Source organism: Ambystoma mexicanum, chromosome 6q, assembly GCF_040938575.1.
Source record: "Ambystoma mexicanum isolate Mex_15411 chromosome 6q, UKY_AmexF1_1, whole genome shotgun sequence".
Taxonomy (NCBI): domain Eukaryota; kingdom Metazoa; phylum Chordata; class Amphibia; order Caudata; family Ambystomatidae; genus Ambystoma; species Ambystoma mexicanum.
In genome coordinates, this window is record NC_090937.1 from 1,260,138,916 (window position 1) to 1,260,155,352 (window position 16,437).

At 48.4% G+C, this 16,437-nt stretch overlaps 1 protein-coding gene across 3 annotated transcripts in view; it reads right to left on the reverse strand.

Moving 5' to 3' along the window:
- Positions 1 to 16,437, reverse strand: part of ZCCHC4 (zinc finger CCHC-type containing 4) — a 939,775-nt gene that overhangs the window by 268,798 nt on the left and 654,540 nt on the right. For all 3 annotated transcript variants that reach the window (XM_069631857.1, XM_069631859.1, XM_069631858.1), the window contains one exon: positions 5,996 to 6,117. In XM_069631857.1, the coding sequence (XP_069487958.1) occupies positions 5,996 to 6,117 (122 nt within the window). The remainder of the gene's footprint in view (positions 1 to 5,995; positions 6,118 to 16,437) is intronic.

Genomic DNA, 16,437 nt, shown 5'->3' on the forward strand with positions numbered 1-16,437 from the left:
GCTTGTGGGTAAAGATATGTAGGACAGCTTTTAAGACCTCCACGGCTCACCAATATAAAATGCATTTAGTGACATTGTTACATCATTGGCAATCAAACCGGTATGGCTATCTAGGATGTTCCTGTCAGTGAGCATGAATTGTTAGCATGCTTGTGGGGTAAGGGCTGATTATTGGCATATGTAGTTGGGATGTCAGAAGTTGCAGAAGTTTTGGTCTGAGGTATTGGGATGGTGGAGGGAGTGGAGCGCTGTCTAGACACTTTGGTCGTACTATTTGGTTTGGAACAACAGGAAGAGGGCTGGAAGGGACTATCTCACATGTCTCACTTTCTGCTGGTGGCTGCTAGAGCATGTCTGGCCAGGCCTTGGAAGAGGGAGAAAATGCCAGGGATTGGAGAAAGTGCAGACAAGACTAAGGATATCTACCTAATGGAAAAAATCTCAGCTGCACTTCATGGAGGGAGTTCAGTGATGGAGAAGGTATGGCCGTGATTTCCGGATACATTTATGGAATCCATAGATAATAGGGCCCCACAGTAAACCATATGGGTGTCTGAATGGGAAGTCAGTTCAGGAGCAGGTTACACAGCCCTACCGGCTGTTGTTGATAGTTGCTTTGTAGTTTAGGGAGCCGCAAAACCAGTGCTTGATCTCTACAGTTTGGAGACAGGTGTGGAAGAAGTAGTGCTGTGGATGTTGAATAACCTTGGTTGTGTTATTTGTTTTTGGTGGAAGGGTGGGAGGAATGTGGGTGTAAAGGGGATCAGTTAGGATGCAAATCATTGTATAGCTTTCTTAATGATGGTGTGGTTTTTTGTGCATCTTCCTGTGAAAACTAATACAAATTTAAATTAAAAAAAATTACTTATGGCTACTGTCAGAACAATTGTTCAAGCTCACATGGTCAAGGCCCAAGAAAATCAAAAGTCCTACCATGATAAGAAAGCTTTGCTTAGATCCTTATCCATTGGACAAAAGGTTCTCATTCTCCTTCCATCATCGGAGAATAAGATGTAGTCCAAATGTCACAGTCCATATGAGATGATAGAGCAAACAGGGCCATAAGATGATCGAGTCATCCAACCGGATAGAAGAATTAAGATCAATATCTATAACATAAAGCTCCTCAAGGAGTGGAGAGAGGATCCTGTTGAGAACACTACAGTAGTATTGACTAGTTTATTAAACGAAGAATCAGACCAAAAAACACCCCGATTCTTTCCCATCTATTCTAGAATCAGAGAGAAGACCTGTGAGAATTGCTAGAACAATTTCCTGATGTCTTTAGATCTGAGCCAGAAAGAGTAAAAGGGTTTTTTCACTACATCCGTACTCCCCCCACGGAAAGTGGTCCATTTAAAACCTTACCGGATGCCAGAAACCAGAAAAGGAATAGTCATAGAGGATGTGGAGAATATGCAAAGATCTGACATTATTGAACCATCTCAGAGCCCTTGGTCCTCTCCGATAGTACTTGTTGCGAAGCCAGATCGATCATGGAGGTTCTGCATTGACTTCAGAAGGGTGACCGCAGTTTCCCAATTTGACAGTTACCCTAAGCCAAGAATAGACGATCTAATTGATTGATTGGGAACCGCTGGGTTCCTCTCGATGATTGATCTGATAAAGTGATACTGGCAAGTTCACGCTAATCCAGAGAACAAGGAGAAACCAGCTTTCTCCACCCCATTGGACTATTTCAGTTCAAAGTATTACCTTTTGGACTACACGGCTGCTGCCATCATTCCAAGGTTAATGGACCAAGTCCTCCAGCCTTACTTCTCTTTCTGCATGGCTTACATCAATGATATAATCATCCATTGTAGTAGGACATGGGAAGAACACCTACATGTCGTATACCTAGTTATCAGAGCTTTGAGGAAAGTCACACAGCCAACCATGGCACAATCAGCAGTCAAGTATCTTGGATTTTTTTGTTGGTTATGGGCTGGTTCAACCTCAAAGGTAAAAGCTCTCCATGAAACTCCAGTGCCAGAATCAAGAAAGATTGAAACGCCTTTTTGGCTTTAATGGGGTATTATAGACTATTTATCCCATTATTCTTCCATCGCATCTTGCCTAACTGATAAACTTTAGAATGTAGAACCCCAAAAGATAAAGTTTAGAGATGAAGACCAGCTATGTTTTGATAAACTCAAAAACATTATGTGCAATAAACCAATGTTGAAGGTGGCAGACTTTAACAAAGAGTTCATTTTAGACAGACGCTTCACATGTGGGTTGTGGCCTGTTCTTTTACAAGATCACAATGGCATAGAGCACCCTATTCTTTATATCAGTCGGAAACTATACCCCAGAGAAAAGAACTATACCACTATAGAGTTGGAGGCCTTAGCTATAAAGTGGGCTGTGTCATTCCATAAATACTACCTCAAAGGCAGGAAATTTAGATTGGTCACCGATCACGCTCTATTAACATGAATGAGCCTCCACAGGGACGCCAATACACAGGTCATGCGCTGGTTCTTAGACATACAGCCTTATTGTTTCACAGTAGAACAATGAAAAGGAAGAGAACAGGGAAATGTAGACTTCCTTTCCCGTTTCCCTATAAGTACTGAGAGAACCAGCAGCATTAGGGGAAGGGTATGTGATGAGTCTGATGGTGTCATCATCACTCCTTTCTCGGTGGTGACCTCTCCCCATGTGACCAAGGGACGGCAGCCACTACCTGATCAGGACCCAGGAGGTGGCTATACGAGGGAGTATCACATGGGGGGAGAAAGCCTCCAGGAGAATATCAGGGCACCATCGGTTAGGACATGGTATCCCCCTTCTTTTTTTTGAGGATACCTCATCCATGCCTAATGCCTTAATGGAATATTGTTATACCTCCCCTCTTCCACCTAGGAAGGGCACTGAAGACCTTTTCACAAGATCTGTATGCAACCCATCAAAATCTGACTTGCCTTTTAAGACTCATAAAAACAATTTCTCAGCCTCTACCTACAATCATCCAGAGCTGACTTGTCCTTAAAGATCATTGAAAACACTTACCCAGACTTTCTATGCAAGTCGTCAAGAACGGACTTCCATTCCCTGAACTACAATAATACTGTGACAAGGAAGATGAGCCGAGTAATGCGGATCAAAGAAGTCCAAAAGCACAAGCTGCGCTCTAGTTGTTGTGAGCACATACCTGTGGCTGGGAAATTTAAACAGGTGAAGCAGCTGACTGAAGCGCGCTGCTGGCAGGAGAAAGCAGCTCCTCTCGTCCAGACCGAGAGACCGTGGGGCTGGTGAGAGTTCTGTGGTGCCGCCCGGCTCGAGGCCAAGGAAGAGGGAAGCTGACTGTGAGAGAGAACATGCTGCGGGAACGCCAGAAGCTGATGGAGGGCTCCTGGGCAGCAGGAGCTTTGAGGATGCCTTACCAAAGCTCAAAATGAAGCTGAAGAGCCCAGCAGGAATTATGAGACACATAGAAGCTGAGGAGCAGAGGCGACAAGAAGGACGGAAATGCTGAACGACCACCACTGGCTTGCCGCAGCAGAAACAGAATACGCCAGCCAGAGCCAGTGAGTCCACCCCATGGAAGCAGGGACAATGGGGTGTATTGGCATCCATGCCAAACCCGAATAATTGGTAATGAAGCATATAAAAGAGAAAGAACAAGAGAGCATTTCTTTAAAAGGGAGAACAGAACAAAAGTATGATACTTTTAGGTTCGAGAGTGTATGCAATACACATATAAGAGAAGCCCTGGAAGGATAGTATATCAGGCAGATGCACACAAGAAGAGTATATCAGGCAGTTGCAAAAGTGTTTATATAAGAAAACCCTGGTAGGAGAGTATACTAGGCAGTTGCAAGTATGGTCATAGGAGAAAGCCCTGCTAGGGAAGCATACCAAGCAATGATAAGCTGAACAATGTCTATATGAAATACATCACCTAAAGAGGTTCTGGGAAGGGTATATCAGGACCAGCAAAAGGCTGTGCTAATCAAATGAAGAGGAGTAAAAACCTAGCAGGATCCTAATAAGATAAAGACAAAACCCCAAGTTTTTTTTGTGTACCAGTTGTATTGTTGATCAAGAGAAATTCCAGGAGCTGAAATTTTGAACATACAACAGAGTGAAGAGAAATTCAGGGGAAGGGAACCACCCTCTGGAACAAGGAACTCTATCCTTCTGGAACTTTAGTGTTGGAGTTACGCATTTTCCTTTTTGAACATTTATAAACCACTCAAGGCCAAAGACATTAACCTTTTTATGTTAATTTTGTCCGAATGGGAGGCCCAGAATAGAACTCGGGTAGTTTTGCTTTGGACGTTCTGACATTGACAGATCCTTAGTTTTGGTTTTAGGTATGGAAACACCTCTTAGAGCAGGGACAAAGAGCCATTTCCCTGCACCCCCCCTTTTATTTTAATAAAAGTCTTTGACCAAAACCATGACCCCCTTGTGCCTGAGTCTCATTCCTGGCTCCTCACAGACACCTTCAATAATTCAACATATCTAAAACATATAACAGTATGGAAACAATACATCTCTCAACTGCATGTTAATGTGGTTTGCTTCTTTTCTTTCTTTGTTTTTGGAATTAGATCGATTCATTTAAATGCGCTTTTTCACTGTTATTTCCAATGATTTCTTGGGTTGTCGCAATTAATTTTTTACTTTTTTTAAAAATCAGAAGATTTTCACATATTTTCCTCAAATGTGTACTGATTCTAGTTTAGTTTAGTTTGTTTATTTGTATAGCGCAAACCAAGCCCAAGGGGATCTGGGCGATATTCATACAAGTTACAAGAGGATACAGAGCTGGAATACATTAATAAGACGCATAAGAGTTACACACAAACATTTACAGATATATAAATCGGTCAACAGTAAGATGGGCCAAAGGTTACATATATACATCAGGTAATGATTACATCCAATTGGCCTGTATGTTTATACGACCAAGTTGAGGTCTTGCTCATGGAGCCAAGCTTGAACCTTTTTCCGGAATAGGAGGAATGATGGTTCCTCTCTCAGAGATACTGGTAGTGCATTCCATTTCTTAGCAGCGAGGACTGGGAAGCTAACCCCACCTGCGCATTGTTGCTTAAAGCGTGGAATAGTGACGCAGTGCAGCCGGGCTGTTCTGGTGGGCCATGTAGAAGATTGACAGGAGATGCTATTGGAAAGGTAAATAGGAGCCTGGTTGGATAAGCACTTATGGGTGAGGGACAATGTCTTAAGGTCAATTCTTTGCTATTGATTAGTAAAACAGACTAATAATACAGGCTAACCAAACTAATACTCGAGGCAAAACAATAATCAAGTTGATTTAAGACACAATTCTGTAATGACTTGTACTATACTCACTGTTCGTTTCCACTGATGGCAAACTGCTTTTTTAAGCACAATGCTTAAAGAAGCAAATAATCTACATTCATAAGTCAGGCGTGTTCCACTGTACCACATTGTGTACAAGTTAACACCAGAGATGGAGGTCTACAGAACATGAGATGCCTCGATGTTCACATTATTGGCAGCTTTCATTACTAGCCTAGCCCTACAATTGAAAGCTCGGTAAGGGTATTTAGAGCAAAGGGGATCAGGACTCATAGTACAGCGCACGGGAAAGGGGCCTAAAGCAAAGAGGTGAAGGATTTTGGCTAGCTGTCAATCACGTACTAGCTATAGTATGCCACTGCCAAAAACATTCACAATGTTGCCTACTCTCTGACTTGCACTTTCCTATAACCTGTTCAATATATAAAGTAATTATTATAAGGTTTGCAAGCGCAAGCACTAGATAAAGGCTGGCGCTGAGGAGATGCCTCAAATTGCTGTTATCAGACAATGCCCATCAAAAAACATTTAGAACTTGTTAGTTTGCTTCTTCTATGTTCTACACTCAAATGCTGTTGTACCCTGCTCAAAGTGGTCTACACAGCGTGGTGCCAGAGCTTATAAGCACTAACCCTTCAGACATCAGGTTCACTATGTATGTTACTTGAACAATTCCTGAACGGCATTCCCTTACCTGTATCCTTCCTCAGTCGGAAGCGTTATCCTGCTTTGTGGAATATTGGTGAAAATGCGCACGGGAGACTGTTTGCGACCTGTTTTGCCATGTTTATACTGTGCATGATTGTCATAGTCCACCTAAACAAACACATTATTAAAAGAAAGTCAATGTTGTAAACACTATATTTGACCAAAAAGGAAACAACAAAAATCATAATCAATTATCTAACTTACTGTTGAGCAAATGTTCACAGTACATGCCTCCTAGGGTTATATTTAGAAAGAAATACTTAGCTAAAGTCTGAGGGCCTCATTATAAGTAGGTTGGTCATGCTAAACAAACATTTGTAGTCTATGTTTTTCAAAGTTTTTTTTCATCGCTGTAAAACATACTCTGCCTGGAGACACCCAAATGGACTGGCAAAGGGGGGAATCTCCAATAGCCCCCACCTCACCCAAATTGCAACATAATGTCGAGAAAGGTAAAAAAAAAATGACACTTCTCTGCATTATAACAGAATTGAAAATGAGTGCACTTTTTTTATCAGCAACATGCAGCGTGAAATGAATAAAGAAAAATGTTAAATAATGTATGAGGAGACCATGTGAGTTAAATAAACTGAGCAGAGGTCCTTCTTGGAGCTGAGAGTGAGACTAAAGGCGAATCCATCAGTTCTGGTTACACACACTCGCAAATACACGCTGACATTCACTGATGTTCAGTTAAAATGTCAAGGGAGTAGTTTGCCAGACCTTGCAACAGCAACTGTACTGTGCTGGCCAACCAGCACAGTGTTACTGTTGCACTGTTTATCAGCAACTGTATAACAGCATATGCTGCTCGATTTTGTTGAGCAGTACAGTTGCTGTTGAAAGGTCTGGTAACCTCTCTTTTTGACTTATTCCACAGTGTAGTGTGGATAATTGTTAGCACCATTATACAATATACATTTAATGAGCATAGGTATTTTCAACAGTTAGTTTCATTATTTAAATAACTAACCAAGTTGATATAGTTGCAGCAAATGTAGATATCATGATGCAACAGAGGTGTAGAGATTGTCTGAGTGCTTAGCATGAGAAGTGTTTATTTATCTATGTACCCTGGGATCTACTATATTTTCAATTACCTACAGGACATGCTGAAAACTACTTTTCTACCAGAGGCCTGTATTTCATTCAAAGCCCGTCAGAACTGGTGCCTGTTTCTACATATTATATGAGAAATGCTTCCAACTATATAAAGAAATCTCATGTTTTGCCACAACAATGCTTATTTTAAAAACCAGTTAGGCAAAGTGTTCTACCTTTAATTTCATAAACCACATGCCATAGGTTTTCAAATGCAGTAGTTTTGTTAAACGTGAAGAAAATAAATTATCCTCCGAATCATTAACCTCTTGCTATAAAGATCAAGGTGTGTTTCAGAATTTTCAATGTTTCTTTTTGGGGGTAAGGGACCCTTTGCCATTTTAACTAACAATACGATCTAATAAACACTCAGGAAAGATTTCCGCCCTCTATAAGTTACTAGATAAACATTACCCAATGCTTAAAGAGGGATATATGAAGAAATGGGAAGAGGACCTATGGAAGGGACTTATGGAAGGGACTTATGGAAGGAAATTAATGAAGAGGGATGAACCCATATTTGGATTTGCACCTTTGGAAGTTCTAAATTTGCTACAAATAAAGAAATTATGCTATAGGTGATATACGACCCCGGAAAAATTAAATATGCTAAATCCCTCCTACTCCCGTAATGTTGGAGAGGCTGTTCAGTAAAAAGGTTCTCTCCTCCATTTGCTATGGACGTGTGCAAAAGTCCAACACTTTTGGAAGGAGCTACTGGCACAAATTCAAAATATTTCTGGGATCAATCTTCCGATGGACCCAGGGGTTGTGTTGTTGGGGGATACTGGGGATGGAGCCTTCCTGATGTTGGGTTCATTAGCAACACTGATAACTGATCTATTTCCAGCGGCTGGCCCGTAATTGGACAAATCCGGAGAGGCCCTTGATTCAGATGTGCTGGGGAACATTTGCAAAGTCCTCTCAGCCGGCGTCGAAGGCGACGGGAAGAAAACTGATAACACCAAGGGCTTGTTGAGGTGGAAGTCCGACGGCACCTTGGGCATGAAGGAGGGGTGCGTCCTTAGCACCATCCTCGTGTCATGAAATGTCAAGTATGGAGGCTTGCAAGGTAGGGCCTGGATCTCTCCCACTCGTTGTGCGGAGGTGATGGCCACGAGGAACGCTGTCTTCCATGACAGGAACTTCAAAGGCGCCGAATGCATAGGCTCGAATGGGGCCCCCATGAGCCTGGTCAGCACCACATTAAGCTCCCACGCCGGGGCAGGAGCCTTCACCGGCGGGAACGATCGGAATAGTCCCTTCATAAATTCCTTCACCAGGCGATGAGACCACAAGGACGTCCGTCCCGTAGTCCTGGTATATCGGGAGATGGCAGCCAGATGTATTTTGATGGAGGCGTGAGCCAGTCCAGCTTTGGCCAGCGACAGTAGGTACGGCAGTACTTGAGGGGCCGTAATCCGCAGAGGGTTAATCTTCTGTGCACGGCACCAGACAGAGAACCTCTTCCACTTATGACCGTAAAATGTAAGAGTTGAGGACGCCCTGGCTTTTGCAAGAACCTCTCTGCAGTCAGCCGGGAAATCGTACCCTCCAAACTCTAGTGCTGCAGGAGCCAGGCCTGCAAGTTCAGCGACTGTGGGTTGTGATGGAGAATGGCGCCCCCTTCTCTGGAGAGAAGATCCGTGTCCGCCGGCAGCTTGACCGGTGGGGACGTTGACAAGTCCAAAAGGTCCGGGAACCAGATCTGCCTCGGCCACACCGGTGCGACGAGGATCATTCTGCACCTGGACTTCTTGAGCTGGTTGATGAGGCGGAGCAGCAACGGCAACGGAGGGAACGCGTATAGAAACAGGCCGTCCCAGGGGAACGAGAAAGCATCGCCAATGCTCCTCGGCTGCGGGAACCTGCTGGCGAACCTCTGGCACTTGGGAGTTCGTCGCTGTCGCGAAAAGGTCGATCCGGGGTTTGCCCCATCGGCGAAGGAGCCGATCCACCTGGTCCTGACGTAGTTCCCACTCGTGGAACGAGCGCAGCTCCCTGCTGAGTGAGTCGGCGATGGTGTTTTTTATTCCTGCCAAGTGGAAGGGAACCAGAAACATCCCCTGGGCGACGGCCCAGTGCCACAGATCCTGGGCCTCCTTGGATAGGGCTGGGGATCTGGTGCCCCCCTGCTTCCGTATGTAGAACTTCGTGGTGGTGTTGTCGGTGAAGATCCTCACCACTTTGTCCTTGAGGGACGGAAGGAACGACCTGAGCGCCCAGAACACTGCTCGGAGCTCCAGAATATTGATGTGGAGAGACCTCTCCTCCGGGAGCCAAAGGCTTCTTGCGTGGAGATCTCCGGTGTGGCCCCTCAACCCTCCAGAGAGGTGTCCGTCGTCACTGTCTCCAGAAACGCCGGGGTTTGAAAGTCCGTGCCTGTAGTGAGGTGAGCACGGGTACCCCACCATAGGATCGCCCGACGGAACTCCTCGTCGAGAGGGATCATGTCCTCGAAGCAGCCCGTCCCTGAAACCAGCGGGCGTCGAGGAACTCATGTAGCGGACGCATCCGAAGTCTGCAAAGGGGTACAAGATAGATGCATGAGGACATCATCCCAAGGAGGGACTTGATGGACCTCACCCTGGCCACGTCCGTGGCAAGCAGGTGCCGCACCTTGCCCTGGATGGTCTTCGTCCTCTCCTCTGACGGGGAGGCTAATTGCCCCACTGTATCGAGCTTCACTCCCAGAAACAGTGCTACTTGCGACGGAACCAGGTGGGATTTGGGGTAGTTAATGGCGACCCCCAGTTCCGTGAGCAGCCGGACAGTCCTCGCTGTGTGTTCGACAGCAAGTTCTCTTGTCCTTGCCCGGATTAGCCAGTCGTCTAGGTAGGGGTAGACGTGGATCCCCTGCAGGCGCAGCCGCACCGCCACTGGTGCCAGGCACTTGGTGAATACCCTGGGTGCTGACTTTAATCCGAACGGTAGGGCTCTGAATTGGTAGTGGCGTCCCTGAACCACGAACCTGAGAAACCTCCTGTGCCCTTTTAGAAGGGGGATGTGGAAGTAAGCATCCTCCAGGTCCAACGACGATAGGAAGTCGCTCTCCTCCAGCTGTCCCAGCACGTGCTGGAGGGTGACCATCCTGAATTTCTGCGCCTTGATGTATTTGTTTAACCGACGCAGGTCCAGGATGGGGCGCCAACCGCCTGTCTTCTTTCTGACGAGGAAGTACCTTGAGTACACTCCGGAGCCCCGGAGCCTCCTGGGGACGAGCTCGATGGCACCTTTCTTGAGCATCGCCCTTTCCTCCAACAGCAGTTGAGGGACGTGATTCTCCTTCCTGGCCACGGGAGGAATGTGAGGGCACTTCTTTTGGAATTCCAGCGAGTGCCCGTTGGCCAGGGTGTCCAGCACCCAAAGGTCGGTGGAGATGGACTCCCACACGCTGACAAACTTTGTCAGCCTGCCTCCCACCGGGTTGCTTCAGTGGGGGCCCAACGACACGGTCCGTCTTGCTTGGAGGCGGCCTTGCCGCCTTGGCCTCCTTGGCGACAACGGCGGGATCCCCCTTGCTTGCCGCGACCTCTGTAGGCCTCCTCCTGGGAAGAGGAGCGGCCCGCCTGGCGGTATGTGGAAGAGCCACCGCTGGATCCTTTGGAGGCACCCTGTCTGCCTCTGGAGCTCCGAAAGGGCCGTTGTTGTTGAATTACCCCTAGGGCCCGGGCCGTCTCCGAGTCGGTCTTGATGGCCTGGAGAGACTCGTCCACCGCCTTACCAAAAAGGTTGTTGCCGTCGAACGGCATATCCAACACTCTGGTCTGGACGTCCTGGCGAAAGTCTGTCGCCTTGAGCCATCCTCGTCGTCGGAGGCAAACTCTGTTGCCCAGTTGGCGAAATCCGGTATCGGCAATGTCCGTTGCCACCGTTATGGCGTGATCCGACACCACCTCGCCTTCCTGCAGAATTTGTAGGACCTCCGCCCTCTTGTCGTCAGGTAGGAAGTCTAGCAGGGGAGCTATCTTGAACCAGAGCTCCCTGTCGTAGCGGGCCACGATCGCTAAGGCATTGGCCGCCTTAATCGTCGTCGTCGCCGCCGACGAGATGACTCGTCGTCCCATGGAGTCCAACTTCTTGCCCTCTCTGTCCGGCGGGGAAGAGGAAGTTGAAGCCGCCACACCCGCTGCTTTCTTCTTAGCCGCTGCCGAGACGACAGAGTCCGGCGTGGGCTGGGCCCTGAGGCACAAGGGGGCGGCATCGGGGACTCGGTATTTCTTCTCGTACCTGTCCCTCTTGGCGGGTGTCATGGAAGGGTTCTTGAGGACAGCAAGCCCCTCGTCCCAGATGTCGCGAGGACCGTCTTCCTCTTGGCCTCTCGTCGTTGGTAAAGAAACCCTTCCTTTTTTTGTTCTTCAGAGCAGAGCTGGAAGAGCTCGGATGCCCTGGTTATCATGGCGTGAAAGGAGCCAATTTCGTCGGCTGGAGAAGCCCGAGGGGGGGTGATGACGGGATGTCCGCTGTGTCATTGCCGCCGTCGTTGCCCGTCCCCGTCGCTGTATCCGTCGCCGTATCCTCTCTAGGGTCTGGCGAGGGTGACGAGGGGTCCACAGGCCTCGCGGGCACGAAGGGCTGAGAGGGGTGGACTCTCCTCCGCTTGTTCAGAGGATTTCCCGACGGAACTGGTTCTGGATCCTCCGTCGGGGTCCGTGGTAATCTCGTCCTTATCTCGGTACATAAGGATTGGATCGCCAACAAAATGGCCGCCGAGCTATCCTGGGGCCTAGTAATGACTGCGACGGACGAGATGGCCGCTCCACTGGGCCCTCTTCGTCGCCATCATCGCTATCTTCGATCGCGTCAGCGGGGACCGTCCCCTGGGATCAAACCTTCTCGTCGAACCTCTCGTTGAGGCCTACGAACCTCTCGTTGAGGCTCTTCTCGGTTTCCACCAGCTCCTCCTCAGAGGCTGATTCCGAGTCGGTAATGGCCACCGGCCCCCCCCTCGTCTTCCGACTTCACGGGGGTCTTAACGATGGGCTGGAAAGAGGATTCCCTCCGCGGTGGCAGGGATACTCTGGGCCCAGAGGCCGTTTCCACTGGCGTAGTCTCAGCCGGCTTCGCCCGGGTCGCAGCGACCACTTCGATAGAGGCCTTTGCCGGCTGGATCAAAGCCCTCGCCACCTTAGGTGCGTCCTGGGCCTTTGCCTTGGGGGGAGGGTCAGCGCCTCGCTCCCCCTTCGAGATCGACCGGGGCTGCTCCAGCAGCTTACCCGGGTTCTCAGACTTCCTCTTCCCCCGAACCAGAGCGCTGGCTCGTGGTTGAACGTGCTGGGGAAGTCGCGCCCTGCCTGGCAGCCGAAGAGCCCGACCTTTCGGCGCTCCCGGTGCCCGCGGACTTGCGGTGCTTGGCCTTCTGTTGGGCCCCCGTCGCCGGGGCGCCCTCACAGGCCTTAGAAGCCCGCTCAGACTTTTTCTTCGCCTTCTCACCTGCTGTGCCCTTCTCCGGCGAGGCGGGAACGACGATCTTGTTTGGTCCGTTCCGAAAGGTTCTTGCAGAATGCACAGTCCTTCTCCACGTGTGTCTTGTCCTCATGAAGGCAGTAGAGACATTGCGAATGCTCGTCCTCCTTGAAAACGTTTTGTAATCTGCATCCAGGGCAGCACGTTAACAGCTTGGATCCGGGCGTCGAGCGTCCCTTGTCCTGGGCCATGTCCGTTGAGGTAGGCCGCAGATCTTCCGGAATCCTCCAAGAAGCGTAAACTCGACGAAAACTTCATCCTTGAGAGGTGTAGAAGAATTCCGAAACGGGTCCCCGTTATCGGAAGTAGAAACGGTGGAGCTTGAGGCTCGATTAAACCGAAAAATCTGAAAATCTCCTGAAAAAGCGCGAAAATGCAGCAAAAAACTCGAGAGCTAAGCACGAGGACTCGGTATAAATCTGAGGATGGCTGCCAGACGTGGGGCTTAGGGAGAGGGCAGTCTTTGGCTGGGGGCGGTATGACCCAGAGATCAGCGATTGGTTACTACTAAGAAACACAGATCAGAAACAAAACTGATACTGATTTTTTCTTTACCGAGGATTCCCAGCCTGACGACGGTGAATATTCATGAGCGTGTGAATCCATGCCAGACCCCATGCTGGAGAAGATGCAACCTCCTGAACAGCTTTGACATCAGTATTCCAAAGTTGGATACACATTATGAAATTGCAGAGATCAAAATATTGGCCAGGTATCATTTCGGCACAAGGGAACAAAAGAATGGAGAAACAATAGAAGACTGTGTCACTGCCCTGAGAGGTTTAGTCATTGAATTTCAGTTTTGCCAGTACGGTTGTGATTAGCTGGTGTTAAGGTGCCCCATATGACAAGATCAGAGAGAAACTATGGATAGAAAGAGACCCGAATTGGGATAGGACGATTGAGATAGTAAAGCAGGTGGAACACACAACTCTGCATCAAACAACTCAGTATTGACAGTGACAAGGCAGTAGGAGAGAAAGGTGTTACAGGGATAAGTGTAGTCTCACATGTTAAGAATCAAAACCAGTGGAGCAAGAAAAGTGGTGAAAGGAATGATTTCAGGAAGTTCAAGACATACAATGGTAGGCGCAGTGAATCAAAGAAGCAGACAGGGAGGATAGGTGAGCGCTCTCTTGGACAACAGCAGAAACGCTGTTTCAGATGTGCCACTACACAGCACTGCGCCAATTCAAAGGAGTGCACAGAGGTCTATGTAGAGTGTCGCCTGTGTGGACTTAGTGGACATTTAACAAAATGTTGTAGAATGGCTGGCAAAGCTGGGAATGTACAAGAGAACAAGTGTGACAATGCAGATTCCGACTCAGAATACTATGGAGGAGTAAGAGTCATACAAGTGGTGTATGTGGTGATGGGAATGCGTTTAAAAAAAAACCAGCGAGATGGTCAATGGAGTAAAGGTTCTTATGCTGATTGATAGTGGAGCGTATTACAATTTAATTGGGAAAGATACATGAAAGACAAAGTTTGGGTGCTGTGCCTTGAAAGAGGCTAGAGTCAAAATGAATGCCTATGGAGAAAAGCCCATACACATAATTGGAGAAATTAATGCAGATTTAAGTTTTCAAGAAAGGAGAGCCAATGGGAAAGTCTATTTAACCAACATTGGGGGTGATCTACTAGCATTGGGGATCAAGCTAGACCCGAATGCTGAGAGTCCTGTAAATACATCAGGGGTGTATCAGGACATCGGAGGAGTTGTGAATCGGGAGGGTGAGTGAAACAACATCTTTAAGCGCTGCTTAGAGGGAGGGCAGAGTGTGGCAACGAATAAGGAGATAGTCACTTAGGTGCCGTACATTTTTACCCACAAGGTTGGGTGTCTGAAACGATTCATGTCCAAGATCAAACTTAGACGTGATGCCATTCCAGTTGTGGCTAAACTCAGGGCAGTACTTTTGGCACTGAAGAGAGAGGTAGAAATAGAACTTGAACTCATGGTGGAAGCGGGAGTGATTGAACCGGGCGAAGCTTCCGAGTGGGTTAGCCCCGTCGCGGTAGCAAGAAATGCCAATGGGGCTGCGAGGCGCTGTAATGATTTGAGGTGTTTGAACAGAGATTTCCATTGCCTAAAATTGATGAACTGATTTCAGATTTATCAGGAGCTCTCTGTTAGATCTGAAATCGGCTTATCATCAGATACCTCTACACCCTGACTTCCTAGATTTCACTGCTTTCATCGTGCATGAAGGGATGTTCAGAAGTGTACGCATGCCTTTCGGGCTGGTATCAGCAGCAAGTGTCTTTCAAAGAGTCATGTATGTTCTCCTGGGTGACATTGAGCGGGTCAAATGCTCTCAGGACAACATTTTGGTGTGGGGTTCAGATATCAAGGAGCATGACAGAAGACTTTGCCTTGTTTTGGAGAGGATAGATGAGTCAGGTTTGACTCTGACATTGGAAAAGTGTTGTTTTCGGTGAAGTGGAGTACTTGGGGTACAATTTATCTGAGGTAGGGGTTAAACCCAAGACAAGTGCGATAAAGTCACTTGCAGAAATGCCTGAACCAAAGAATAAGATGGAGGTGGCATCATTCCTTGGTCCAGTGCAATACTATGCCAAGTTGCCAAGTTTGTGAGAGAGCTAGCAAGTTGCACTTACAGCCTTAGGAAACTTACAAGGAAAGGGGTCAGGTTTGAGTGGGACTCAGGGTGTGCAGAAGAGTTTCAGACTGTCAAGAGACAGCTTCTAGAGTCCGCATTGTTGAGTGGTTTTAAGAGTGATAGTAGGAGGCACCTGCCGCAGGACAAGTGCAGCTGTAACAGCAGCCTACCTGAGGCCGGATGCGATCCACCAACACACAGGGCTAGCAGAAGCTGCACTGCCCTGGGAAGCAAAGTGGAGGCATAGGCAGCACAACACGCGGCAGGGAAGAGCCGCAGCATGAAGAACCAAGAGCAGTTGGGGTGCACTGTGGGGTTGAACTCAGTTGGGGTGCACTGTGGTGTTGAACTCCATCAATGAGCCCCGCAACCCCATGGGGAGCAGGCAAACAATAAGATACAGCGTTGGGCTGGGGGCAGGAAGAAGGACCACAAAGGTGCCTAATCACCCCTAATACGATTCTGGCCTCATCCAGAGCGGCAGCAGTAAGAGACACCTATTGATTCTGGACAGTGGCTGCGCTGCGCCCTAAGGGAGAGAGGGTAGAGCATTGGTGGAGCCGATAATTGGCTAAACATCTGCGGGCTGGAGTACCAAGTACAGAGGAGGCCACAATCCATCATACTCTCTTTAGGACAAGACAATCCGAACTCTGGTGAAAAGAAACAGCGCTGGATGGCTGAATGAACTGGGGGGGGGGGGGGAGGAGCTAGATTTTGTGATGGCATGACCAGCCGAGGACGCCAACGGATGCCTTCTCTGTGAGCACTGAGCCCCATCCCGGGGACCGTAACCCCCTCCAAACATGTCAGGCAACCCGCAAAGAAAGCTCCATGTGTGTCGGAACGCCTGAGGAGTCTGGCGTGTGAAACTGCAGCGTTGCAGAGCCCTCCTGATGGAGCCGGGACCACAAATCCTGACGCGTACTAAGCTCGCCGCCAAGATGGCGGCCGGCACATGGGTGGGAGCTGGTGGCCGGCACCAGATGAAGCAGGGAGCCGAGAAGTCGACAAGCTAATGCGGCCCTGAAGGCAAAGAGGGTACCCTGCGGCAAGCAGACTGGCAACAGCTGAAATGACGGCAGAGGTTCCGGTGTCTGCGTAAGGAAGCCCTTCCCCCAACATGTTAGCAGGAAGACCACGACCAAGGAAACAGAGTTTGGAACCCGAACGGTGGAAGCAGGGGCATGCAGCAAGACCCTGGTGAGGAGACGGGGGGGGGGGGGGGCGGCCAGCC